The 22,037-nt window shown below is 45.5% G+C and overlaps 1 protein-coding gene across 1 annotated transcript in view; it reads left to right on the forward strand.

Annotated features, from left to right (window-relative positions):
• rnf130 (ring finger protein 130) overlaps positions 1–21,464 on the forward strand; it is a 21,603-nt gene extending 139 nt beyond the window's left edge. The window contains 10 exon segments of the mRNA XM_034122508.1: positions 1–79; positions 1,068–1,342; positions 8,403–8,594; positions 9,897–10,147; positions 16,633–16,704; positions 16,856–16,938; positions 17,653–17,749; positions 19,285–19,406; positions 19,408–19,451; positions 20,389–21,464. The exon segment at positions 1–79 is cut by the window's left edge and continues 139 nt beyond it. Of these exon segments, the coding sequence (XP_033978399.1) occupies positions 1,090–1,342; positions 8,403–8,594; positions 9,897–10,147; positions 16,633–16,704; positions 16,856–16,938; positions 17,653–17,749; positions 19,285–19,406; positions 19,408–19,451; positions 20,389–20,498 (1,224 nt within the window). The 5' untranslated portion in view covers positions 1–79; positions 1,068–1,089 and the 3' untranslated portion in view covers positions 20,499–21,464.
• The last annotated feature ends 573 nt before the right edge of the window (positions 21,465–22,037 follow it).

Consider the following 22,037-nt stretch of genomic DNA (forward strand, 5'->3'; position numbering starts at 1 on the left):
ACACAGACCACCCGGAGAGACCAGGGACAGCGGCGGAGGAGCGGCGGGTCCGCAGCCCGGAGCCTGAACGCGACACACGGTAAGACAAAGCACCGGGGGGTCTGTGTCCTCTGAGGGGAGACACCGTGTCCTGCAGCTGGAGACAGACAGACAGGGAGCGCACAGACAGGGAGAGAGAGACACACAGAGAGACAGACAGACAGACAGCTGTGGCCTGGGTGATGGAAACACTGACAACACTGTGTGTCCCTGAACGCATCATCCGGGGCCAAAATCCATCACAACATCTGGAGAGGACAGACAGAGGACATATACAGACATATAGAGGACATATACAGACATATAGAGGACATATACAGACATATAGAGGACACATATAGAGATATAGAGATATGTGGGGATATTTAGAGACGTATAGAGACAGTAAGAGGACATATAGAGACAGTAAGAGGACATATAGAGACATTAAGCGGACATATAGAGACATAAAAAGACATTAAGAGGACATATATAGACATTAAGAAGACATATAGAGACAGTAAAAGGACATATAGAGACATTAAGAGGACATAAAAAGACATTAAGAGGACATATAGAGACATTAAGAGGACATAAAAAGACATTAAGAGGACATATAGAGACATTAAGAGGACACATATAGACATTAAGAGGACATCAAAAGACATTAAGAGGACATATAGAGACATTAAGAGGACATATAGAGACATTAAGAGGACACATATAGACATTAAGAGGACATCAAAATACATTAAGAGGACATATAGAGACATTAAGAGGACATAAAAAGACATTGAGAGGACATATAGAGACATTACGAGGACAGGTAGAGGTATTTAGAGATAATTAGAGACCTAGAGAGACATTACAAGGACATACAGAGACATATAGAGACAGTAAGAGGACATATAGAGTTATATAGAGACATATAGAGACATTAAGAGATAATTAGAGACATTAAGAGGACATATAGAGGACATATAGAGGACATATACAGGTGATTACAGGAGCTGGTTGGTGTCCTCTCTGAAGCAGAGTCTCTGTCTCAGTATGTAACAGTGAGAGGACAGCATGATGTCCTGGCCGTGGATCCGCGTCCCCCTGGTCCTGGTGCTGGTGCTGTCCGTCCCCCAGGTGTCCTCAGGACGCGGGGACAGGACCCTCGTCTTAGAAGAACTTGTTGGAGCGGTAGTGAACGCCTCGGTGCTGGACGGACGAGGACATGCTGTCCAGACGATGAGCAGCGAGGACGGGACGTATGGACAGAACTCTCCCAAAGTGGACACCAGGGGGGTGGTGCTGTCCCCGTCCCCCGTACACGGAGGTAACAATAATAACAACAACAATAACAACAACAATAACAACAACAACAATAATAACACCTGAGGCCTGTACTACAAAGCCGGATTTTCGCTTAGCCGGCTGACTTCAGGGAAAACTCTGGCTTTCCGGTCCTACGACGCTGGTTCTCTTTTTAGCGGGCTAGATCTCCATGGTAACTTATGCTGAGCGGCTAACCTCCTCGGGAGGAGGCTAGGTTCCAGGCTAAGAGATCAACTCAGTGAAAGCACCGCCTGCTGACCAATCAGAGCTCCGTGTGCGGAGTTTAAAGGGCCCATGTCATGGCCATTTCCACTGATCATAATTCCATTGTTGAGGTATACTAAAATAGATTTATACTGTGCAATTTTCCAAACTCACATTGGTTTCGCATATAAATGTAAAGTATGTGTATTCAGCAGTATTCACTCTCTCCACTAAATGGCTCGTTGGAGCTCTTGCCCCCCCCCTCCCTGTGAGCCTAGTGTGCTCCGATTGGTCAGCTCGGCCACTCTGTTCTGATTAGTCAACCACCAGAGAGGCTCCGCCCATGTCTAACAGTGCTTTTTTCGGCTCGCTCTCGGAACAACAGTCTTATAATGGCGTCGGTACAGCCGTATATATTTTATACGGTAACTAACCGAACTGTACCTACAACCAGAGGTGTGGACTCGAGTCACATGACTTGGACTCGAGTCAGACTCGAGTTACCAATTTGATGACTTTGGACTCGACTTGACAACATCACAAAAGACTTGCGACTCGACTTGGACTTGAACACCAATGACTCGGGACTTGACTTGGACTTGAGCCTTCTGACTTGAGGTGACTTGATAATTTAATTCAGGGGTCTCCAACACGCCGATCGCGAGCTGCCGTTAGGAGAGCAGAATCTTCAGCCGCTGCAACTCTTGCTGAGAATCCATGCAGGCAGGGGCGGGACTTTATTTTGCTGAGCCACCATGCGGCCAATCATATGTGAGGACACACTAGGATCATACCATTATGTGAAAGAAGGGTGGGGGGCAGACGCTCCAAAGACAGCACGTGTAGTGGTACAGGCCAGCTACAGAGCCACGGGGAGACGGGGAGCCGGATTTAAATGCAAGAGCGTCGGAAAAAGTCAAGAAATTTGCGAAAACCGAAAAAAGAAGCAGCATCTGGCTGCATTTCAATGATATTGGAGAAAGCAAAGCTGAGTGCAGGATTTGTAAAATGAAAATAACCTTCAGAGCAGGGTTTTTTTTTGGTAACCACTCAGGATTTATTGCCAGAGGTGGGAGAAGTTCAGATCTTGTACTTGAGTAAAAGTACCTGAGTGTAGGAATACTCGGTTACAATAAAAGATCCTGCATTCAAAATGTTACAAGTAAAAGTATAAAAGTATTAGCATCAAAATATAGTGAAAGTACCACCTGCAGAGGGATCTAGATTCAGGTGTTCTTTTCCCCATAGAGACCGCCTCGCAGCACATTATCCCTTGCATAAAGATAGATTGTGGGTCCCTTATAACATGCTGTACACAGTGGAAATAAACATTCTGGTCACCTCAACATCAGGGATCTTATACATTAAACTCCTTCTGAATCAAACCGTCACGGTAGCCTTACCTTACTGATCCCTCTTACAATAGAAGACAAACACGTTACTTTACCAGCAGAGAGAAAATGGATTATTAAATTATTAATGTGACTAATAAAGAGCAGTTTGATTATTAAGTATTATTCTGTTGATCGATGTCATTACATTTGTTGAAAAGCACATAATGACTTGTTTAAGACTCGTTTTGTCAAAGTTTAGGACTTGGACTTGACTTGAACTTTCCCATCCTGACTTGAGACTTGACTCGGACTTGAGCGCAAAGACTTGAGACTTGACTCGGACTTGCAAAACAATGACTTGGTCCCACCTCTGCCTACAACTGTTGTTATAGAAGAGTAAGTTATTTTTACCTGTAATAAACTACTACTGTTTGATGAGAAATCAAATCATGGTTTGCTATATATGAATGATATGTTATAGGAGCAAATAATTTAGGAAAGAAAGGATAGGCCTACTAAGTATTTCATCAAACTTTATTTTTAGAAATGTACAAAATGAACATAAATATACATATATACACGGTGTACCATCCATTCCTCCCCGTTGTCGGCATCTTGCCTATTGCAGCCGGGGCTTTTTAGGACGATGCATCAGTGTGGTAGTCCCGTCCCCGTCATGTATTTTCCGGCAGGATCTGGCTGGACGAAATCAAATGCAAATCACAAAATATTAGAGAAACTTAGTTGTTTTAGATTCGTTAGTAGTAGTTGTGGTAGGAGTGTGGATCTATCTAATCCATCTATCTAATCAACACCGTAAGCTTGCCAGCTAATATGCTAACCTAGCTTTCTTGTTTACCTTGGTAGCAAACACGATATGAACGTTAGCTCGGAGGAACGGCAACTATAATGGAGTGTAATAAAACTACTATGAACAAAAGCTAGTGGTTCATATTAGGCTAGCAATAACGTGTTTATAATTGCAATCTTATACGGGTAGTCTGCTACGTTCGGTCATTCATTGTAACTGGCATGAATACATTGTTTTGCGCTAGCATGTATAGCTAGCCTCATGCAGTATGTACATGTACTGTCACAATGTACGGTAAATCACCCGGAGTATACTGTATGAGTATTCCGTGTGTGACTGCAGACATTCTCCTGCCATGACAAACATGTAAGGCCATCTGCTGACATTGTAGTTGACATATTTAAACGCTAGCAACGTCGTTAGCCCAGTAAGCTGGGCTTGTTTAGTGTAATAAAACCACTATGAACAAAAGCTAGTGATTCATATTAGGCTAGCAAGGACGTGTTTACAATTGCAATCTTATACGGGTAGTCTGCTACGTTCATTGTAGCTGGCATAAGAAAAATGTTTTCCCGAACAAACCCATGTCTAGCTCCGTTGGTTAGCTCGGTAGCATACACGCTACGCCAGCTATAATGTAATTACGTTTCGCGACTGACCGTACGGCAAATTCTCCTGCTATGAGATACATATATGCAAGGCCATCTGCTGATATTAGATTTGATATATGGAAACGCTAGCAACTTAGTTAGTACAGTTAGCACTGTGTCAATGGCTTAGCAGTCCGACACAGTTTACACATTTAAACAGTCTTGTTGATGACTTGATAAATACACAAATAACAATGCAAACTTACAGGTTGTGTACCCGAATCTTCCCCTGCTCCAAACGGTCCAAACAAACTAGGAATAGCATCGTCCTTCAGTTTCAAATGCTGTGCATATCCGGCCTCAAACTGGGCAATGTTTTGGAAGCTTTCGTCTGTGAAATGCCGTGCACACAGTAACTGTCTTCGAACCTCTGAAGGAACAGTGTTAAAAAGAAATTTCAACCACTGACTTCATCGTGGTTCTTCCGTCGGTAGGACAAACAGCTCAGATTTCTCCTCACATTTCAGGAAACAGGTCCTTGGCATTGGCATGACTGGATCGATTGTGAACTGAACCAGAGCTTCCAACAGTAAATGTTAGGCTGGCAGAGGGTGCGGCCAGCGCCGCTGGGTGTGGCCATAGCTCTTCCGGATTGGTCCATTTAGTTCCGGGTACCGCATGATGTCATGCGGTACCCGGAACGAAATGGAAGACTCAAATGGGCAGTGACGTATCTCCAACGAGGCGTTTTGGGGAGGTATTTTCTGTGTTAGAGTTTTACTCGCTACAGGGTGTACTTTGAGGGTTTTGACTCTGCACACCGTTTACATGCATAAAAACCTTCATAACACACAAGGGGACGGGTAATAACCGGAAAAGCATGACATGGGCCCTTTAAAGCGATCAAGTCATATTACAGGATAGAGGAAATACAGAAAAACTGCCGTTGCAGGAAAGACGGCCGGCAAAAATCAACTGACTGTGTGAACGTGAAAATGAATAGAATATCCCCTCCTATCTTCAGAGCAATCTGACTATTATAATATTAGCGTTAAGAAAGCTTACTTAAATATCTGCCACGACATAAGTAACCGGATCAGAGTAACATTACGTACAGTCCGCGGCACTGTGAGTGCAGACGTCGATGTGTCCCATTATCATTCATATCATATCACATCATAATGTATCATATATTTCCTTATCTGAGTCAGCTGAGCCGTATCTGGCCGTGCAACACTCACAGTGTCACATACTGTATGCAGAAGTATTATTTTAAGCAACACATTAAGTTGACGAAACACTTGAGTCAAATGTAATTAAAGTCAGATCCACTCGTGTCTTGGACGGGGCAGTGATATCATAAACCTGTTAATGTACGCATTCAAACACATTTTCTTTTACCAGCTGTATTCACCTTGCAGGTGCAGCTATGTGGCTTTGATCCTGGATAAAGTGTTTAAGTCATGGATGTTTAAAGTTTAACTTCTTCATATTTGACTAATATTAAAGTTCACTTTTCATTCAGGAAGTATGACGCTGCGCTGTCAGTACGCTTGTCCATGTTTGAGATTGGTCGAATGCTCCAAATACCCCCCCTTTCATGTGAACGCGCACCTAACTAGATAGGACACGGCTGGCTTGAGCGATCCACTTGATAACCAGCGTCGTAGGACCGTTTACTACGAAGCTCAAGTTTTATTTATAAAGCACATTTAAAAGCGATTTTTGGTCGAGCCAAAGTGCTGTACATGTAATAAAAACACATTACTACAATCACAATAAAAGACAATAAATTACAACAGATATATATAAAAAATAAAAATAAAACACAAGGAAAAGTCAGGAGTCGTGCTCCGCTCTAACTAGAAGGCCAGAGAGAAGAAGTGTGTTTTTAGTGTAGATTTAAAAACCCCTAGGGTCTGACGGCCGACCTCACATGGAGGGGCAGAGTGTTCCAGAGCCTAGGGCCAGCTGCTGCGAAGGCTCGGTGCCCTCGGGTTTTAAGCCTGGTCTTGGGCACTACCAGCAGCAGCTGGTCAGCAGACCTTAAAGCTCTGGCTGGGGTGTAGCGCTGGAGGAGTTCAGCTATATAGGCCGGAGCCAGCCTATTTAGTGCTTTAAAAACAAATAAAAGGATTTTAAAATCAATTCTGAACCGAACTGGAAGCCAGTGCAGTGAGGCCAGAATTGGGGTGATGTGGTCACGCTTTTTGTGGCCAGTCAGCAAACGTGCAGCTGCGTTTTGGACTAGCTGCAGGCGTTTAATTGAGGCCTGGTCCATACCCACATACAGTGCGTTGCAATAGTCCAGTCTTGAGGTAACAAAGGCGTTAATAACCCTTTCTAAGTCATTAAAAAATAAATACTATTGGCCAATAGTCTTATTTAAAAAAAGCAGGATTTGACTACGGTGCTGACCTGCTTGTCGAATTTAAAAGTGCTAGTGAAGGTCACTCCAAGGTTCATGACCGAGGGGAGGATGTTTTTTTTGAGAGAGCCCAGAATATCAACCGGAGAGGCTGGAGGTTGGGGTCCAAAAAAGATGACCTCAGTCTTGCTCTCGTTGAGGTTGAGAAAGTATTTATTTATAAAATAAATATAAATAAAACTTGAAGCTGGTTCAACCTAACCTGGATATGTTTGAGTTAGCCGGTTGGCCTAATCCAAAACATACGCGCTCTCGCTAAACTGTCCTACGATGCTGGTTATCAACTCGTTAACTAAAGCCAGCCGTGTCCTATCTAGTTAGGTGCGCGTTCACATGAAAGGGGTGGTATTTGGAGCATTCGACCAATCACAAACATGGACAAGCGTACTGACAGCGCAGCGCGACATACTTCCTGAATCAAAAGTGAACTTTAATATTAGTCAAATATGAAGAAGTTAAACTTTAAACATCCATGACTTAAACACTTTATCCAGGATAAAAGCCACATAGCAGCACCTGCAAGGTGAATACAGCTGGTAACAGAAAAAGTGTTTGAATGCATACATTAACAGGTTTATGATATCACTGCCCCGTCCAAGACACGATCTGACTTTAATTACATTTGACTCGAGTGTTTCGTCAACTTAATGTGTTGCTTAAAATAATACTTCTGCATACAGTATGTGACACTGTGAGTGTTGCACAGCCAGATACGGCTCAAGAAGCTGACTCAGATAAGGAAATATATGATACATTATGATGTGATATGATATGAATGATAATGGGACACGTCGACGTCTGCACTCACAGTGCCGCGGACTGTACTTAATGTTACTCTGATCCGGTTACTTATGTTGTGGCAGATATTTAAGTAAGCTTTCTTAACGCTAATGTTATAATAGTCAGATTGCTCTGAAGATGGGAGGGGATATTCTATTAATGTTCACGTTCACACAGTCGGGGATTTTTGCTGGCCGTCTTTCCTGCAACGGCAGTTTTTCTGTATTTCCTCTATCCTGTAATATGACTTGATAGCTTTAAACTCCGCACACGGAGCTCTGATTGGTCAGCAGGCGGTGCTTTCACTGAGTTGATCTCTTAGCCTGCAACCTAACCTCCTCTAGCCGCTCAGCATAAGTTACCATGGAGATCTAGCCCGTTAAAAAGAGAACCAGCGTCGTAGGACCGGAAAGCCCGAGTTTTCCCTGAAGTTAGCCGGCTAAGCGAAAATCCGGCTTCGTAGTACAGGCCTCTGGGGGGTGGTGCTGTCCCCGTCCCCCGTACACAGAGGTAGACAAAATAATAACAACAACAACAAGAATATTAACAACAATAATAACATCAATAGCTCACGTTTATTTACATTATTAAATTATTATACCTTTTTAATAATTTTTTTAATCATTATACTTGCTTTTTTATATATATATAAACTGTTGATATATACGAATATATATACATATACAGTGTATATATATATAGACTGTTATATATATACAGTATTATATGCAGTAATATGAAATAGTTTATATGATAAAGTGTGTGTGTGTGTGTGTGTGTGTGTGTGTGTGTGTGTGTGTGTGTGTGTGTGTGTGTGTGTGTGTGTGTGTGTGTGTGTGTGTGTGTGTGTGTGTGTGTGTGTGTGTGTGTGTGTGTGTGTGTGTGTGTGTGTGTGTGTGTGTGTGTGTCCTCAGTGGTGGACCGGCAGGGCTGCGACCCGGCGACCCGCTTCCTGCCGCCCCCCCGCAGCGTCCACTGGGTGGCGCTGCTGCAGAGAGGGAACTGCACCTTCAGGGAGAAGATCCTGAAGGCAGCTGCATACAACGCTACAGCTGTACTCATCTACAACAACTCTACTGACGACACCGTGAAGATGGGCCACGAAGGTACACACACACACACACACACACACACACACACACACACACACACACGTTGAGGATCAATGTCAGCTCTAAATATAGATGGAACGAGTCATTCATTTATGAGGTCACTGTGACCTCACACTGTGTGTGTGTGTGTATGTGTGTGGTGTGTGTGTGTGTGTGTGTGTGTGTGTGTGTGTGTGTCAGTGTGTGTGTGTGTGTGTGTCAGTATGTGTGTGTGTGTGTGTGTGTGTGTCAGTGTCAGTGTCAGTGTGTGTGTGTCAGTGTGTGTGTGTGTGTGTGTGTGTGTCTGTGTCTGTGTGTGTGTGTGTGTGTGTGTGTGTGTGTGTGTGTGTGTGTGTGTGTGTGTGTGTGTGTGTGTGTGTGTGTGTGTGTGTGTGTGTGTGTGTGTGTGTGTGTGTGTGTGTGTGTGTGTGTGTGTGTGTGTGTGTGTGTGTGGTGTGTGTGTGTGTAATATAATTATATAAAACAGGAAAGTCTTCTTTATTGAAATAAGAAAAACATGTTTTTGTCTTCATCCATAGTGGGGCCTGATGCACCATGGGAACTGTAGTTTGCAAAGGCATGGGGCTGGAGAATGGGGTCAGATGATGTAGATCAGGGGTGTTTCTCAATGTCGAGTACGCTTGCTTGGTAGCACATGTCTGCCGAGCATCTTGCTTCAGAAGCGAGGCAAGAATACTTCATGGCATTCGGAAAACAAAGAGTGGAACAGGCTAACAAGTGTGCAGGTGTGCGTCATATGAGAGGCCCCGCCTTACATTTTCCACCACAGATTTGGGGAAATTGGTCCGTGCGCAAAGCATTGTGGGGATTTTAAGACCGCGGAGTCTACACATGTGCAGCCTTAAAATGTGTCGCTACGAAGTACGCCGGGCTCGATAGAATTCCAAGTATGCTGGAGATTGGAACAGTCCTTCGGCGGCACTCGATGACCTAGTATGCTTGAAATAGTGGCTCTGAAGCAGCTTTACTCGACATTGATAAACACCCCAGGTCTGGGTTCCTATTGGTTAGATGATGTGGATCAGGTCTGGGCTCCTATTGGTCAGATGATGTGGATCAGGTCTCTGTCATCAGTTCCATCGGTCCTCCTGTTAGCTACACTCAGACATTAAACTGCTAGTTAGCCGTTAGCTGTTAGCCGTTAGCGATTAGCTGTTAGCTATTAGCTGTTAGCTATTTGCTGTTAGCTGTTAGCTATTAGCTGTTAGCTGCTGTTGGAGCAAGGATCCATTGAGTTGCATCATGATGCGTTGGTCCTGGTTCTGGTCCTGATCCTGGTTCTTTATTTATTTTCAGGTACCGGGGACACGGTGGCAGTGATGATCACAGAGGGCTACGGGAAGGAGCTCCAGGCCCACCTGGAGAGGAACCTCACGGTTCTGGTCTCGGTGTTCGTGGGTCAGCGCGGTCCGACTAAGAACATCAACAGAGGCTCTCTGGTGTTCGTCTCCATCTCCTTCATCGTGCTGATGATCATATCCTCTGCCTGGCTCATCTTCTACTTCATCCAGAAGATACGCTACACCAGCGCACGGGACCGCAGCCAGGTGAGGCTAGCACAGAGCTAACACAGAGCTAACACACAACTAACACACAGCTAACATAGCTAACACACAGCTAACAGAGCTAACACGGAACTAACACATAGCTAAAACATATCTAACACACAGAGCTTACACACAGCTAACACACAGCTAACAGAGCTAACACGGAGCTAACACATAGCTAAAACATATCTAACACACAGAGCTTACACACAGCTAACACAGAGCTAACACACAGCTAACAGAGCTAACACATAGCTAAAACATAGCTAACACACAGAGCTTACACACAGCTAACACAGAGCTAACACACAGCTAACAGAGCTAACACATAGGTAACAGAGCTAACACACAGAGCTTACACACAGCTAACACAGAGCTAACAGAGCTAACACACAGCTAATAGAGCTAACACACAGCTAACATAGCTAACACATAGCTAAAACATAGCTAACACACAGAGCGTACACACAGCTAACACAGAGCTAACAGAGCTAACACACAGCTAACAGAGCTAACACGGAGCTAGCACAGAGCTAACACACAGCTAACACACAGCTAACAGAGCTAACACACAGCTAACATAGCTAACACATAGCTAAAACATAGCTAACACACAGAGCTTACACACAGCTAACACAGAGCTAACATGCTAACAAACTTAACACAGAGCTAACCGAGAGATAACTGTTATCTCTCTGTTAGCTCTGTGTTAAGTTTGTTAGCATGTTATCATAACATGCTAACAGGCTAACACAGAGCTAACAGGCTAACACAGAGCTAACATGTTATTAGGCTCAGATGAGGGCTCAGTATGATGTTTACAGTCCTATATATATACCCTGCAGTAATAGTACTCTGTGTATATATATACCCTGCAGTAATAGTACTCACTCTGTGTATATATACCCTGCAGTAATAGTACTCACTCTGTATATATATACCCTGCAGTAATAGTACTCTGTGTATATATACCCTGCAGTAATAGTACTCTGTGTATATATACCCTGCAGTAATAGTACTCTGTGTATATATACCCTGCAGTAATAGTACTCTGTATATATATACCCTGCAGTAATAGTACTCTGTATATATATACCCTGCAGTAATAGTACTCACTCTGTATATATATATACCCTGCAGTAATAGTACTCTGTGTATATATACCCTGCAGTAATAGCACTCTGTATATATATATACCCTGCAGTAATAGTACTCTGTATATATATATACCCTGCAGTAATAGTACTCTGTATATATATATATACCCTGCAGTAATAGTACTCTGTGTATATGTACCCTGCAGTAATAGCACTCTGTATATATATATACCCTGCAGTAATAGTACTCTGTATATATATATACCCTGCAGTAATAGTACTCTGTGTATATATACCCTGCAGTAATAGTACTCTGTGTATATATACCCTGCAGTAATAGTACTCTGTGTATATATACCCTGCAGTAATAGTACTCTGTATATATATACCCTGCAGTAATAGTACTCTGTATATATATACCCTGCAGTAATAGTACTCTGTGTATATATACCCTGCAGTAATAGTACTCTGTATATATATATACCCTGCAGTAATAGTACTCACTCTGTATCAGAGATGGAGTACTCGAGTCCTCGTGTACTCGTGACTCGACTCGGACTCGCGCACTGATTGACGCGACTCGGACTTGGACTCCTGAATTCTCGCGCACGATGACTTGGACTCGGACTCGTGAATTATCGCGTACGATGCTTGGACTCTGACTCGGACTCGTGAATTATCGCGTACGATGCTTGGACTCTGACTCGGACTCGTGAATTATCGCGTACGATGACTTGGATTCGGACTCGGACTCCTGAATTCTCGCGCACGATGACTTGGACTCGGACTCGGACTCGTGAATTATCGCGTACGCTGACTTGGACTCGGACTCGGACTCGTGAATTTTTCCCCCCACGATGACTCGGACTCGACTTGTACATTGACGCTCCGACTTGGACTCGGACTTGGACTCGAGCAAGTTTTCTATGGAGTCTGATCTATCCTGGCGTGTGCACCGGCTGCGAGGCGAGTTCACGTACTGGGCCCCGCTATTCCAGTCTAAAGATGTCTAGAGACACACTCCGCATCGTGCTGTATGCTTTCACACATTCTGCTTCCACATTGGAAAAGAGCAGCGCAAAATGCTCTATGTGGAAACAATATTGAAGAGAAGGCTCCGTAACACATTACTCTAAGGATCGAGTTCAGACATATAGGCTGTCTTGAACACTATCATCAGAGTAACGTGATCTAATCAATAAATAAAGATTCAGCCGATAACACGAAAACACATGGCTACTTAGCATGCAGAATGAGTCATTTTGCATGCTAAGTAGCCATGTGCTTTCTGGGGCTAAATCTTTATCAGTAAACCGATTTAACCGGTAAAAGTTCCTTCAAAATAAGAGTCCCGATCTTATTACTATCAAAATAAAAGTGCAAAATGAAAACTTTACCATAGGAAAATATTGGCATACAAATATAATCACTTCTCTAAAAGGTAACTCATTTTAAACATAGTTTATTTATATATAATAATAATAATATTTATATTAGTAATAAGCTTTATATTTGTATAGCACCAATTACAAGAATTGTAGCCAAACTGGCTTCACAGCAGTTCAATAGACAGATTAGTATAACACAGTGTTGTAGTCAAGTCACCAATTCACGAGTCCAAGTCACTCTCGAGTCACCACTCTTCGAGTCCGAGTCCAAGTCCGAGTCACCAAGGGAGAGTCGTAGTCGAGTCCGAGTCCAAGTCCGAGTCACCCAAGGAGTGTCCGAGTCGAGTCCGAGTCCGAGTCATCATTACCTGTGTTCGAGTCCGAGTCCAAGTCCGAGTCACCCAAGGAGTGTCCGAGTCGAGTCCGAGTCATCATTACCTGTGTTCGAGTCCGAGTCCAAGTCCGAGTCACCTAAGAAGAGTCCAAGTCAAGTCCGAGTCACAAGTCTTCATGTATTAATCTTCGTGGATATATGTGTTGAAATGTAACTGCTCCTCTACATTGCTTTTATCCTGTCATGTTATACTAATCTGTCTATTGAACTGCTGTAAAGCGAGTTTGGCTACAATTCTTGTAATAGGTGCTATACAAATATAAAGCTTATTACTAATATTAATATTATTATTATTATTATATATAAATAAACTATGTTTAAAATGAGTTACCTTTTAGAGAAGTGATTATATTTGTATGCCAATATTTTCCTATGGTAAAGTTTTCGTTTTGCACTTTTATTTTGAAAGTAATAAGATCGGGACTCTTATTTTGAAGGAACTTTTACCGGTTAAATCGGTTTACTGATAAAGATTTAGCCCCAGAAAGCACATGGCTACTTAGCATGCAAAATGACGTCATTCTGCATGTTAAGTAGCCGTGTGCTTTCATGTTATCGGCTGAATCTTTATGGTGTAGTGATCACTGATTCATACACTGGGGTTACATAATTCAATCCGGGAACTACAGGTTGGGGGTATTGTTTCCGCCCGGACATATATGTTGACGGTACCTCCGGGGTACCTACAGTGTGTGTCCCTTTCACTTTCTCTTCTCCTCTTTCCTGCAACCCGACAGCACGTCGATTTCTGCTCTCCAATAAAGAGAGATTTGCAACTCTGATACACCGCCTCCGTCTCCCTTCTCTCGGCACTACAGTGGTGACCCTGACATAAGTCTCGCGAAGGGTCCGGGACTGGACCGAACACGGCAAATAGCAGACTCTGCTTTTCTCGAAATGCCGGAGATTTTTGGGGACCTCCGTTGCTGCCACGTGCGCACGGACTGAGGCTCGGTGCGCCCCACGGAATGGACGCGGACGACGCTCGCCATTTTCACGGCTTTTCGGCTCTGGGGGACGGCAAGCCTTCCATGGGGCCGGTACGCGACCGTGCCGGGTTGGTTCGGGACGTGCGGCTGCATGTCCGGCCAGCGACTGACGGCCGCCGAGAACGGCTAGCGACGACTGCTAGCATCAGCTAACGCCTTGCAGCTACCGGCGGCTATCGACAACCGACTGTTTTTTTTAATTTATTTTTAATTTTTTTGTGGTGCCGGAGAGGGGGTTCGATCATGTCTGGTCGGCCTCGCGTGGATCCTCTCGCTATTTCGCCCACCTGTTTTTGTTCGTGGACAGGACGACCTTTTGAGCTTTTTCTGGTGCCGGAGAGGAGGTTCGACCATGGCTGGTCGGCCTCGTGTGGACCCTCTCGCTGTTTCACCACCTCGACGGCGGCTTCGGACGTCACACAGTGGCGCGCTTCTGGACCCCGTCTCGCCTCTTCCCTCGCCTCGGCGGTTCCGGACGTCGCCCATGCCTTCGTCGGCCCGTGGGTGGCGCGCTTCGGGACCCTGCCTGGCCTCACCTCTAACCGCGGCTCACGGTTCGCCTCGACGGCGCCCCGTCTGGCTTCTCCCCTGTCCACGGCTCCTTCCTCCCGGGGACACGGCTCCTTCCTCCCGAGGACTTCGTGCCCGCCGCCGCTGTGCCTTCGCCTGCGGCCGGGCAGCGCTCCTCCCTGCTGGGGACCACCGGGTTTTTCACGCCCGTCCCCTGGTCTCGACACAGCGACCCTGCTTTCTGCGGCCCCCTGACGACGGCCCGTTCCGGCCCGCCACCCGCCCTCCGGTGGGGATGCCCTCGCCTTCGTTGGGGCCCCTACCCTCTCCTGCGGCCCCCTTCCGACGGCCCGTTCCATGGCCCGCCCTCCTCGGCCTCTGTGGTGCTTCCGAGGATTGTGTCCATGGTTGAATTCTTGGGGGGGCTTGTGTAGTGATCACTGATTCATACACTGGGGTTACATAATTCAATCCGGGAACTACAGGTTGGGGGTATTGTTTCCGCCCGGACATATATGTTGACGGTACCTCCGGGGTACCTACAGTGTGTGTCCCTTTCACTTTCTCTTCTCCTCTTTCCTGCAACCCGACAGCACGTCGATTTCTGCTCTCCAATAAAGAGAGATTTGCAACTCTGATACACCGCCTCCGTCTCCCTTCTCTCGGCACTACAATGTATTGATTAGATCACGTTACTCTGATGATAGTGTTCAAGACAGCCTATATGTCTGAACTCGATGTTTAGAGTAATGTGTTACGGAGCCTTCTCTTCGATATTCTTTCCACATAGAGCATTTTGCGCTGCTCTTTTCCAATGTGGAAGCAGAATGTGTGAAAGCATACAGCACGATGCGGGGTGTGTCTCTAGACATCTTTAGACTGGAATAGCGGGGCCCAGTACGTGAACTCGCCTCGCAGCCGGTGCACACGCCAGGATAGAGGACATCAGACTCCATAGAAAACTTGCTCGAGTCCGAGTCCGAGTCCAAGTCGGAGCGTCAATGTACAAGTCGAGTCCGAGTCATCGTGGGGGGAAAAATTCATGAGTCCGAGTCCGAGTCCAAGTCAGCGTACGCCGTAATTCACGAGTCCGAGTCCGAGTCCAAGTCATCGTGTGCGAGAATTCACGAGTCCAAGTCCGAGTCGCGTCAATCAGTGCGCGAGTCCGAGTCGAGTCACGAGTCCCGAAAATCGGCACTCGAGTCCGACTCGAGTCCGAGTCCAGGACTCGAGTACTCCATCTCTGGTATAACATGACAGGATAAAACCAATGTGGAGGAGCAGCTACATTTCAACACATATATCCACGAAGATTAATACATGAAGACTTGGGACTCGGACTTGACTTGGACTCTTCTTAGGTGACTCGGACTTGGACTCGGACTCGAACACAGGTAATGATGACTCGGACTCGGACTCGACTCGGACATTCCTTGGGTGACTCGGACTTGGACTCGGACTCGACTACGACTCTCCCTTGGTGACTCGGACTTGGACTCGGACTCGACTCGGACACTCCTTGGGTGACTCGGACTTGGACTCGGACTCGACTACGACTCTCCCTTGGTGACTCGGACTTGGACTCGGACTCGAAGAGTGGTGACTCGAGAGTGACTTGGACTCGTGAATTGGTGACTTGACTACAACACTGCTCTGTATATATATACCCTGCAGTAATAGTACTCTGTATATATATACCCTGCAGTAATAGTACTCACTCTGTATATATATACCCTGCAGTAATAGTACTCACTCTGTGTATATATACCCTGCAGTAATAGTACTCTGTATATATATACCCTGCAGTAATAGTACTCACTCTGTATATATATACCCTGCAGTAATAGTACTCACTCTGTGTATATATACCCTGCAGTAATAGTACTCACTCTGTGTATATATACTCTGCAGTAATAGTACTCTGTATATATATATCCTGCAGTAATAGTACTCACTCTGTATATATATAGCCTGCAGTAATAGTACTCACTCTGTGTATATATACCCTGCAGTAATAGTACTCTGTGTATATATACCCTGCAGTAATAGTACTCTGTGTATATATACCCTGCAGTAATATTACTAACATCAGTCCTCTGTATCGCAGCGTCGTCTTGGAGACGCAGCGAAGAAAGCGATTGGGAAGCTGAGCACGAGGACGGTGAGGAGAGGAGACAAGGTGAGGAGCTGAGGAGAGGAAGTGATCACACGCACTGTACTGTCACTGCAACCTGAGGGTGGGTGTGTCTCTGTGTGTGTGTGTGTGTGTGTGTGTGTGTGTGTGTCTCTGTGTGTGTGTGTGTGTGTGTGTGTGTGTGTGTTTGCTGCAGGAGACTGATCCAGACTTTAACCACTGTGCGGTGTGTATTGAAGCGTACCAGCTGAACGACGTGGTCCGCATCCTGCCCTGCAAGTGAGTCACACTGTGTATAGCTATACTACAGTATATATAAAGTACATACAGTATATACTCAGGTATACATACAGTATATATAAAGTATATACAGTATATATAAAGTTCATACAGTATATATAAAGTTCATACAGTATATATAAAGTTCATACAATATATACTCAGGTATACTACAGTATATATAAAGTTCATACAGTATATACTCAGGTATACTACAGTATATATAAAGTTCATACAGTATATATAAAGTTCATACAGTATATATAAAGTTCATACAGTATATACTCAGGTATACATACAGTGTGTAAAGTGTATAGATATGTGATCACATGACGCTGCAGACGTGAAGTTTACCTGATCCTAGAAACTCTCTTGATGGCGTCTCACTGACCAATCAGAGCAGAGAGACTCTCTGTGCAGCTCCTCATCTGTAACCATGGGAACAGAACATAGACGTCTGCTGTATGGATATAAACGTACGTGTGTGTGTGTGTGTGTGTGTGTGTGTGTGTGTGTGTGTGTGTGTGTGTGTGTGTGTGTGTGTGGTGTGTGTGTGTGTGTGTGTGTGTGTGTGTGTGTGTGTGTGTGTGTGTGTGTGTGTGTGTGTGGTGTGTGTGTGTGTGTGTGTGTGTGTGTGTGTGTGTGTGTGTGTGTGTGTGTGTGTGTGTGTGTGTGTGTGTGTGTGTGTGTGTGTGTGTGTGTGTGTGTGTGCAGACATGTCTTCCACAAGGTGTGTGTGGACCCCTGGCTGAACGAGCACTGCACCTGTCCCATGTGTAAGCTGAACATCCTGAAGGCTCTGGGCATCGCGGTGAGTCATGTGACCTGTTGGTGTTTCAGGGGGGAGTCATGTGACCTGTTGGTGTTTCAGGGGAAGTCATGTGACCCGTTGGTGTTTCAGGGGGGAGTCATGTGACCTGTTGGTGTTTCAGGGGGGAGTCATGTGACCTGTTGGTGTTTCAGGGGAAGTCATGTGACCTGTTGGTGTTTCAGGGGAAGTCATGTGACCTGTTGGTGTTTCAGGGGAAGTCATGTGACCTGTTGGTGTTTCAGGGGGGAGTTTCTCATGTATACTCTCTCCCCCCCTCTCTCCCCCATGTATACTCTCTCTCCTCCATGTATACTCTCTCTCCCCATGTATACTCTCTCTCCCCCTCTCTCCCCCATGGATACTCTCTCCCCCTCTCTCCCCCATGTATACTCTCTCTCCCCCTCTCTCCCCCATGTATACTCTCTCCCCCTCTCTCCCCCATGTATACTCTCTCCCTCTCTCTCCCCATGTATACTCTCTCTCCCCCATGTATACTCTCTCTCCCCATGTATACTCTCTCCCTCTCTCTCCCCATGTATACTCTCTCTCCCTCTCTCTCCCCCATGTATACTCTCTCTCTCTCCCATGTATACTCTCTCTCCCCCATGTATACTCTCTCTCCCCCATGTATACTCTCTCCCTCTCTCTCCCCATGTATACTCTCTCTCCCTCTCTCTCCCCCATGTATACTCTCTCTCCCCCATGTATACTCTCTCCCCCTCTCTCCCCCATGTATACTCTCTCCCCCTCTCTCCCCCATGTATACTCTCTCCCCCTCTCTCCCCCATGTATACTCTCTCCTCTCTCTCCCCATGTATACTCTCTCTCCCCCATGTATACTCTCTCTCCCCATGTATACTCTCTCCCTCTCTCTCCCCATGTATACTCTCTCTCCCTCTCTCCCCCATGTATACTCTCTCTCCCCCTCTCTCCCCATGTATACTCTCTCCCCCTCTCTCCCCCATGTATACTCTCTCCCTCTCTCTCCCCATGTATACTCTCTCTCCCCATGTATACTCTCTCTCCCCCATGTATACTCTCTCCCTCTCTCTCCCCATGTATACTCTCTCTCCCCCCCCCTCTCGGCCCTCCTCTCTCCCCATGTATACTCTCTCTCCCCCATGTATACTCTCTCTCTCCCCCCATGTATACTCTCTCCCTCTCTCTCCCCATGTATACTCTCTCTCCCTCTCTCTCCCCCATGTATACTCTCTCTCCCCCATGTATACTCTCTCTCCCCTCTCTCCCCCATGTATACTCTCTCTCCCCCTCTCTCTCCCCCCATGTATACTCTCTCCCCCTCTCTCCCCCATGTATACTCTCTCTTCCTCTCTCTCCCCCATGTATACTCTCTCTCCCCCTCTCTCCCCCCATGTATACTCTCTCTAACCTCCCCCCCCCATGTATACTCTCTCTAATCTCCCCCCCATGTATACTCTCTCTAACCTCCCCCCCCCATGTATACTCTCTCTAACCTCCCCCCCATGTATACTCTCTCTAACCTCCCCCCCTCATGTATACTCTCTCCCCCACAGACGGCCGTCCCCTGTGTGGACGGGCTGGAGCTGGATGTGGACCGGCTCCCTGTGGCGTCCAGCAGCCGCGCCCCCCCCCCAGGAGACCCCCCCCCCATCAGCCTGGAGCCCCTCAGCCCCCCCCCCCTCAGCCCGGAGGCCCTCTGACATCACCATCGCTGTCACCAGTACGTTCTCCTGTATTACACGATCAATACTTCATTCTGATTGGTCAATTCCGTCATTTCAGGTTATTCAGTCAGGGAGGCGTCGTTATGGGCAAGCCCAACGTTTTTTTTCGAGACTGTGTCTCAGGGCTTCTTAACATTTATGAAACTATTAATGTGTAGCACCAGATTAACGGGAAGAATCTCAGCTAACTGAAGATATGAACTATTTTTACCAAAACAAAACACAAGTCTCATAAGAAGCGTCTAAATGACCCCTGAGCGAAAAAATGCAAACTGACTTTGGCACAGAACTCAAGATAAAGATACCCTTATTACTTATCGTAGCTGCACATACAATATAGCCGATTAAAGCTGAGACTCCACAGATTATATAGGTATAGTATCATCACTGAGCGATCCGAACTTGCGACAGGGGAAGCAAACACAGACATCACAACACGTACCTTTACGGAGCTTTTACGGGAGATCGTCTCACCGTAGCTGTCAATCTGATCAAAAGACGTATTAAACGAGAAAAAACGAGGCTGAATCGGTTGATCCATGGGTTGATAATGTGTCTGTCGCTTTGAAAAAATTATTTATAATCCATAATTCCATTTTTATGTAAAAATCAGAGAAAAAAAGTTAGCTGCTAATGGTAGCCATACTCTGCTAATGGAAGAGTATGCAGCTTCCGGTTTTGGCTATGCGTCACTCTCACTCCTTATTTGGTAACGTGTCAAATCCACAAATCCTTAGTAACAGCTGGAAGAGAGGGGGGGGGGGGGGGGGCTACAAGGATCTGTTTGGGGTTAGGAGCAGGACACTTCAGAGACATGTCTTCATTTCTGAGACCTGTGATACGCATAAAGACAGTACAACAGGAGACCTTTAATGTATATTTATATATATATGCAGAGTGTGTCTGTGGTTCAGTCTGTGTTTGTGTCTCCAGGCGGAGGGTCCTTCTTCACCAGGACCTCCATGTCTCCTCTGGTCTGTGAGATGGAGCTGCCGGACCTCCAGAGCTCTCTGGACCTGTATGACGACAACAACAAGTCCTGAGGGTTCCTGTGGGTTCCCGGGGGTTCCCGAGGGGTCCTGGGGGTTTCTGAGGGTTCCTGGAGGTTCCTGAGGGTTCCTGAGGGCACTGATCACATGGAAGAACATCAAACAGCATTAAACCTTCAGCCTGGATCCAGGTCTCAGTTCAGACCCTTGTGACTTTGTTTTACCCAGAAGGAGAACCAGAGCTGGATCCTTTAATCCAGAGAACTGTGGACCAGGAGCCAGAACCTAAACCCTGTTCCTTAGGTGGACCTGAATGTCATGTTGCTGTTGATTTCCTTAAAACGTTCCGGGAAAAGTTCTTGAATCCCTAAAAGTGTTCTTGTGTTCCTGGAAAAGAGCTCCTGAAACAGGCCCTGAATTCCTAAGGTTCCTCTCAAAGGTTCCTGAGCACCTAAAAACTGTTCTTAGGTCTCCGGAAGACTTTGGCCATTCCTTAAAAGGTTCCTGGAAAGGTCCTGAGTTTAAAAAATGTTTGCATAAAAAGGTCAAAAGTTCTTAACTTGGTTTCTTGAAAAGGGTTCCTGGGTTCTGAAAAAGGTTCTTGGATTCCTGAAAACTGGTTTCTGGAAGAGTTCCCAAGCACGTAAAGAGGTTCTGTTGGGTTCCTGAGCACAGAGATTCGGAAAACATTTCCCAGGTGATACAGATGTTCCTGGGTTCTCTATGACGTTTCAGTTCCTACAAAGGTTCCCTGATTCTGGACGCTTCAGAAAGGTTCCAGAGTTCTTGGAAAACGTGTCAAAGGACCTGAGACTTTTTCACCCGAACAGTCCATCAGGACCAGAACTCTAACAGACCATCAGGACCAGAACCCCAACAGACCCAAGACAACCTAAACCCAGAAGACATTTCTGTCCCAAACTGATGTTCTGATGTTCTGATGAACTGATGTTCTAATGTTCTGATGTTCTGATGAACTGATGTTCTGATGTTCTGATGTTCTGATGTTCTGATAAACTGATGAACTGATGTTCTGATGAACTGATGTTCTGATGTTCTGATGTTCTGATGAACTGATGTTTTGATGTTCTGATGTTCTGATATTCTGATAAACTGATGAACTGATGTTCTGATGAACTGATGTTCTGATGTTCTGATGAACTGATGTTCTGATGTTCTGATGTTCTGATGAACTGATGTTCTGATGAACTGATGTTCTGATGTTCTGATGTTCTGATGAACTGATGTTCTGATGAACTGATGTTCTGATGTTCTGATGAACTGATGTTCTGATGTTCTGATGTTCTGATGAACTGATGTTCTGATGAACTGATGTTCTGATGTTCTGATGTTCTGATGAACTGATGTTCTGATGTTCTGATGAACTGATGTTCTGATGAACTGATGTTCTGATGTTCTGATGAACTGATGTTCTGATGTTCTGATGTTCTGATGTTCTGATGAACTGATGTTCTGATGTTCTGAGCCCAGAGGTTCTTCAGCGGTCTGGACCTGAACAGAGTTAAACTCCTGTAGCAATAATTAGGTTTAAAGGAAAGGTCCAACACTTCAGAGAACCTCCTGTTATCTGTT

The sequence above is a fragment of the Trematomus bernacchii genome, unplaced genomic scaffold (genome assembly GCF_902827165.1).
Source record: "Trematomus bernacchii unplaced genomic scaffold, fTreBer1.1, whole genome shotgun sequence".
NCBI classification, from domain to species: Eukaryota; Metazoa; Chordata; class Actinopteri; order Perciformes; family Nototheniidae; genus Trematomus; species Trematomus bernacchii.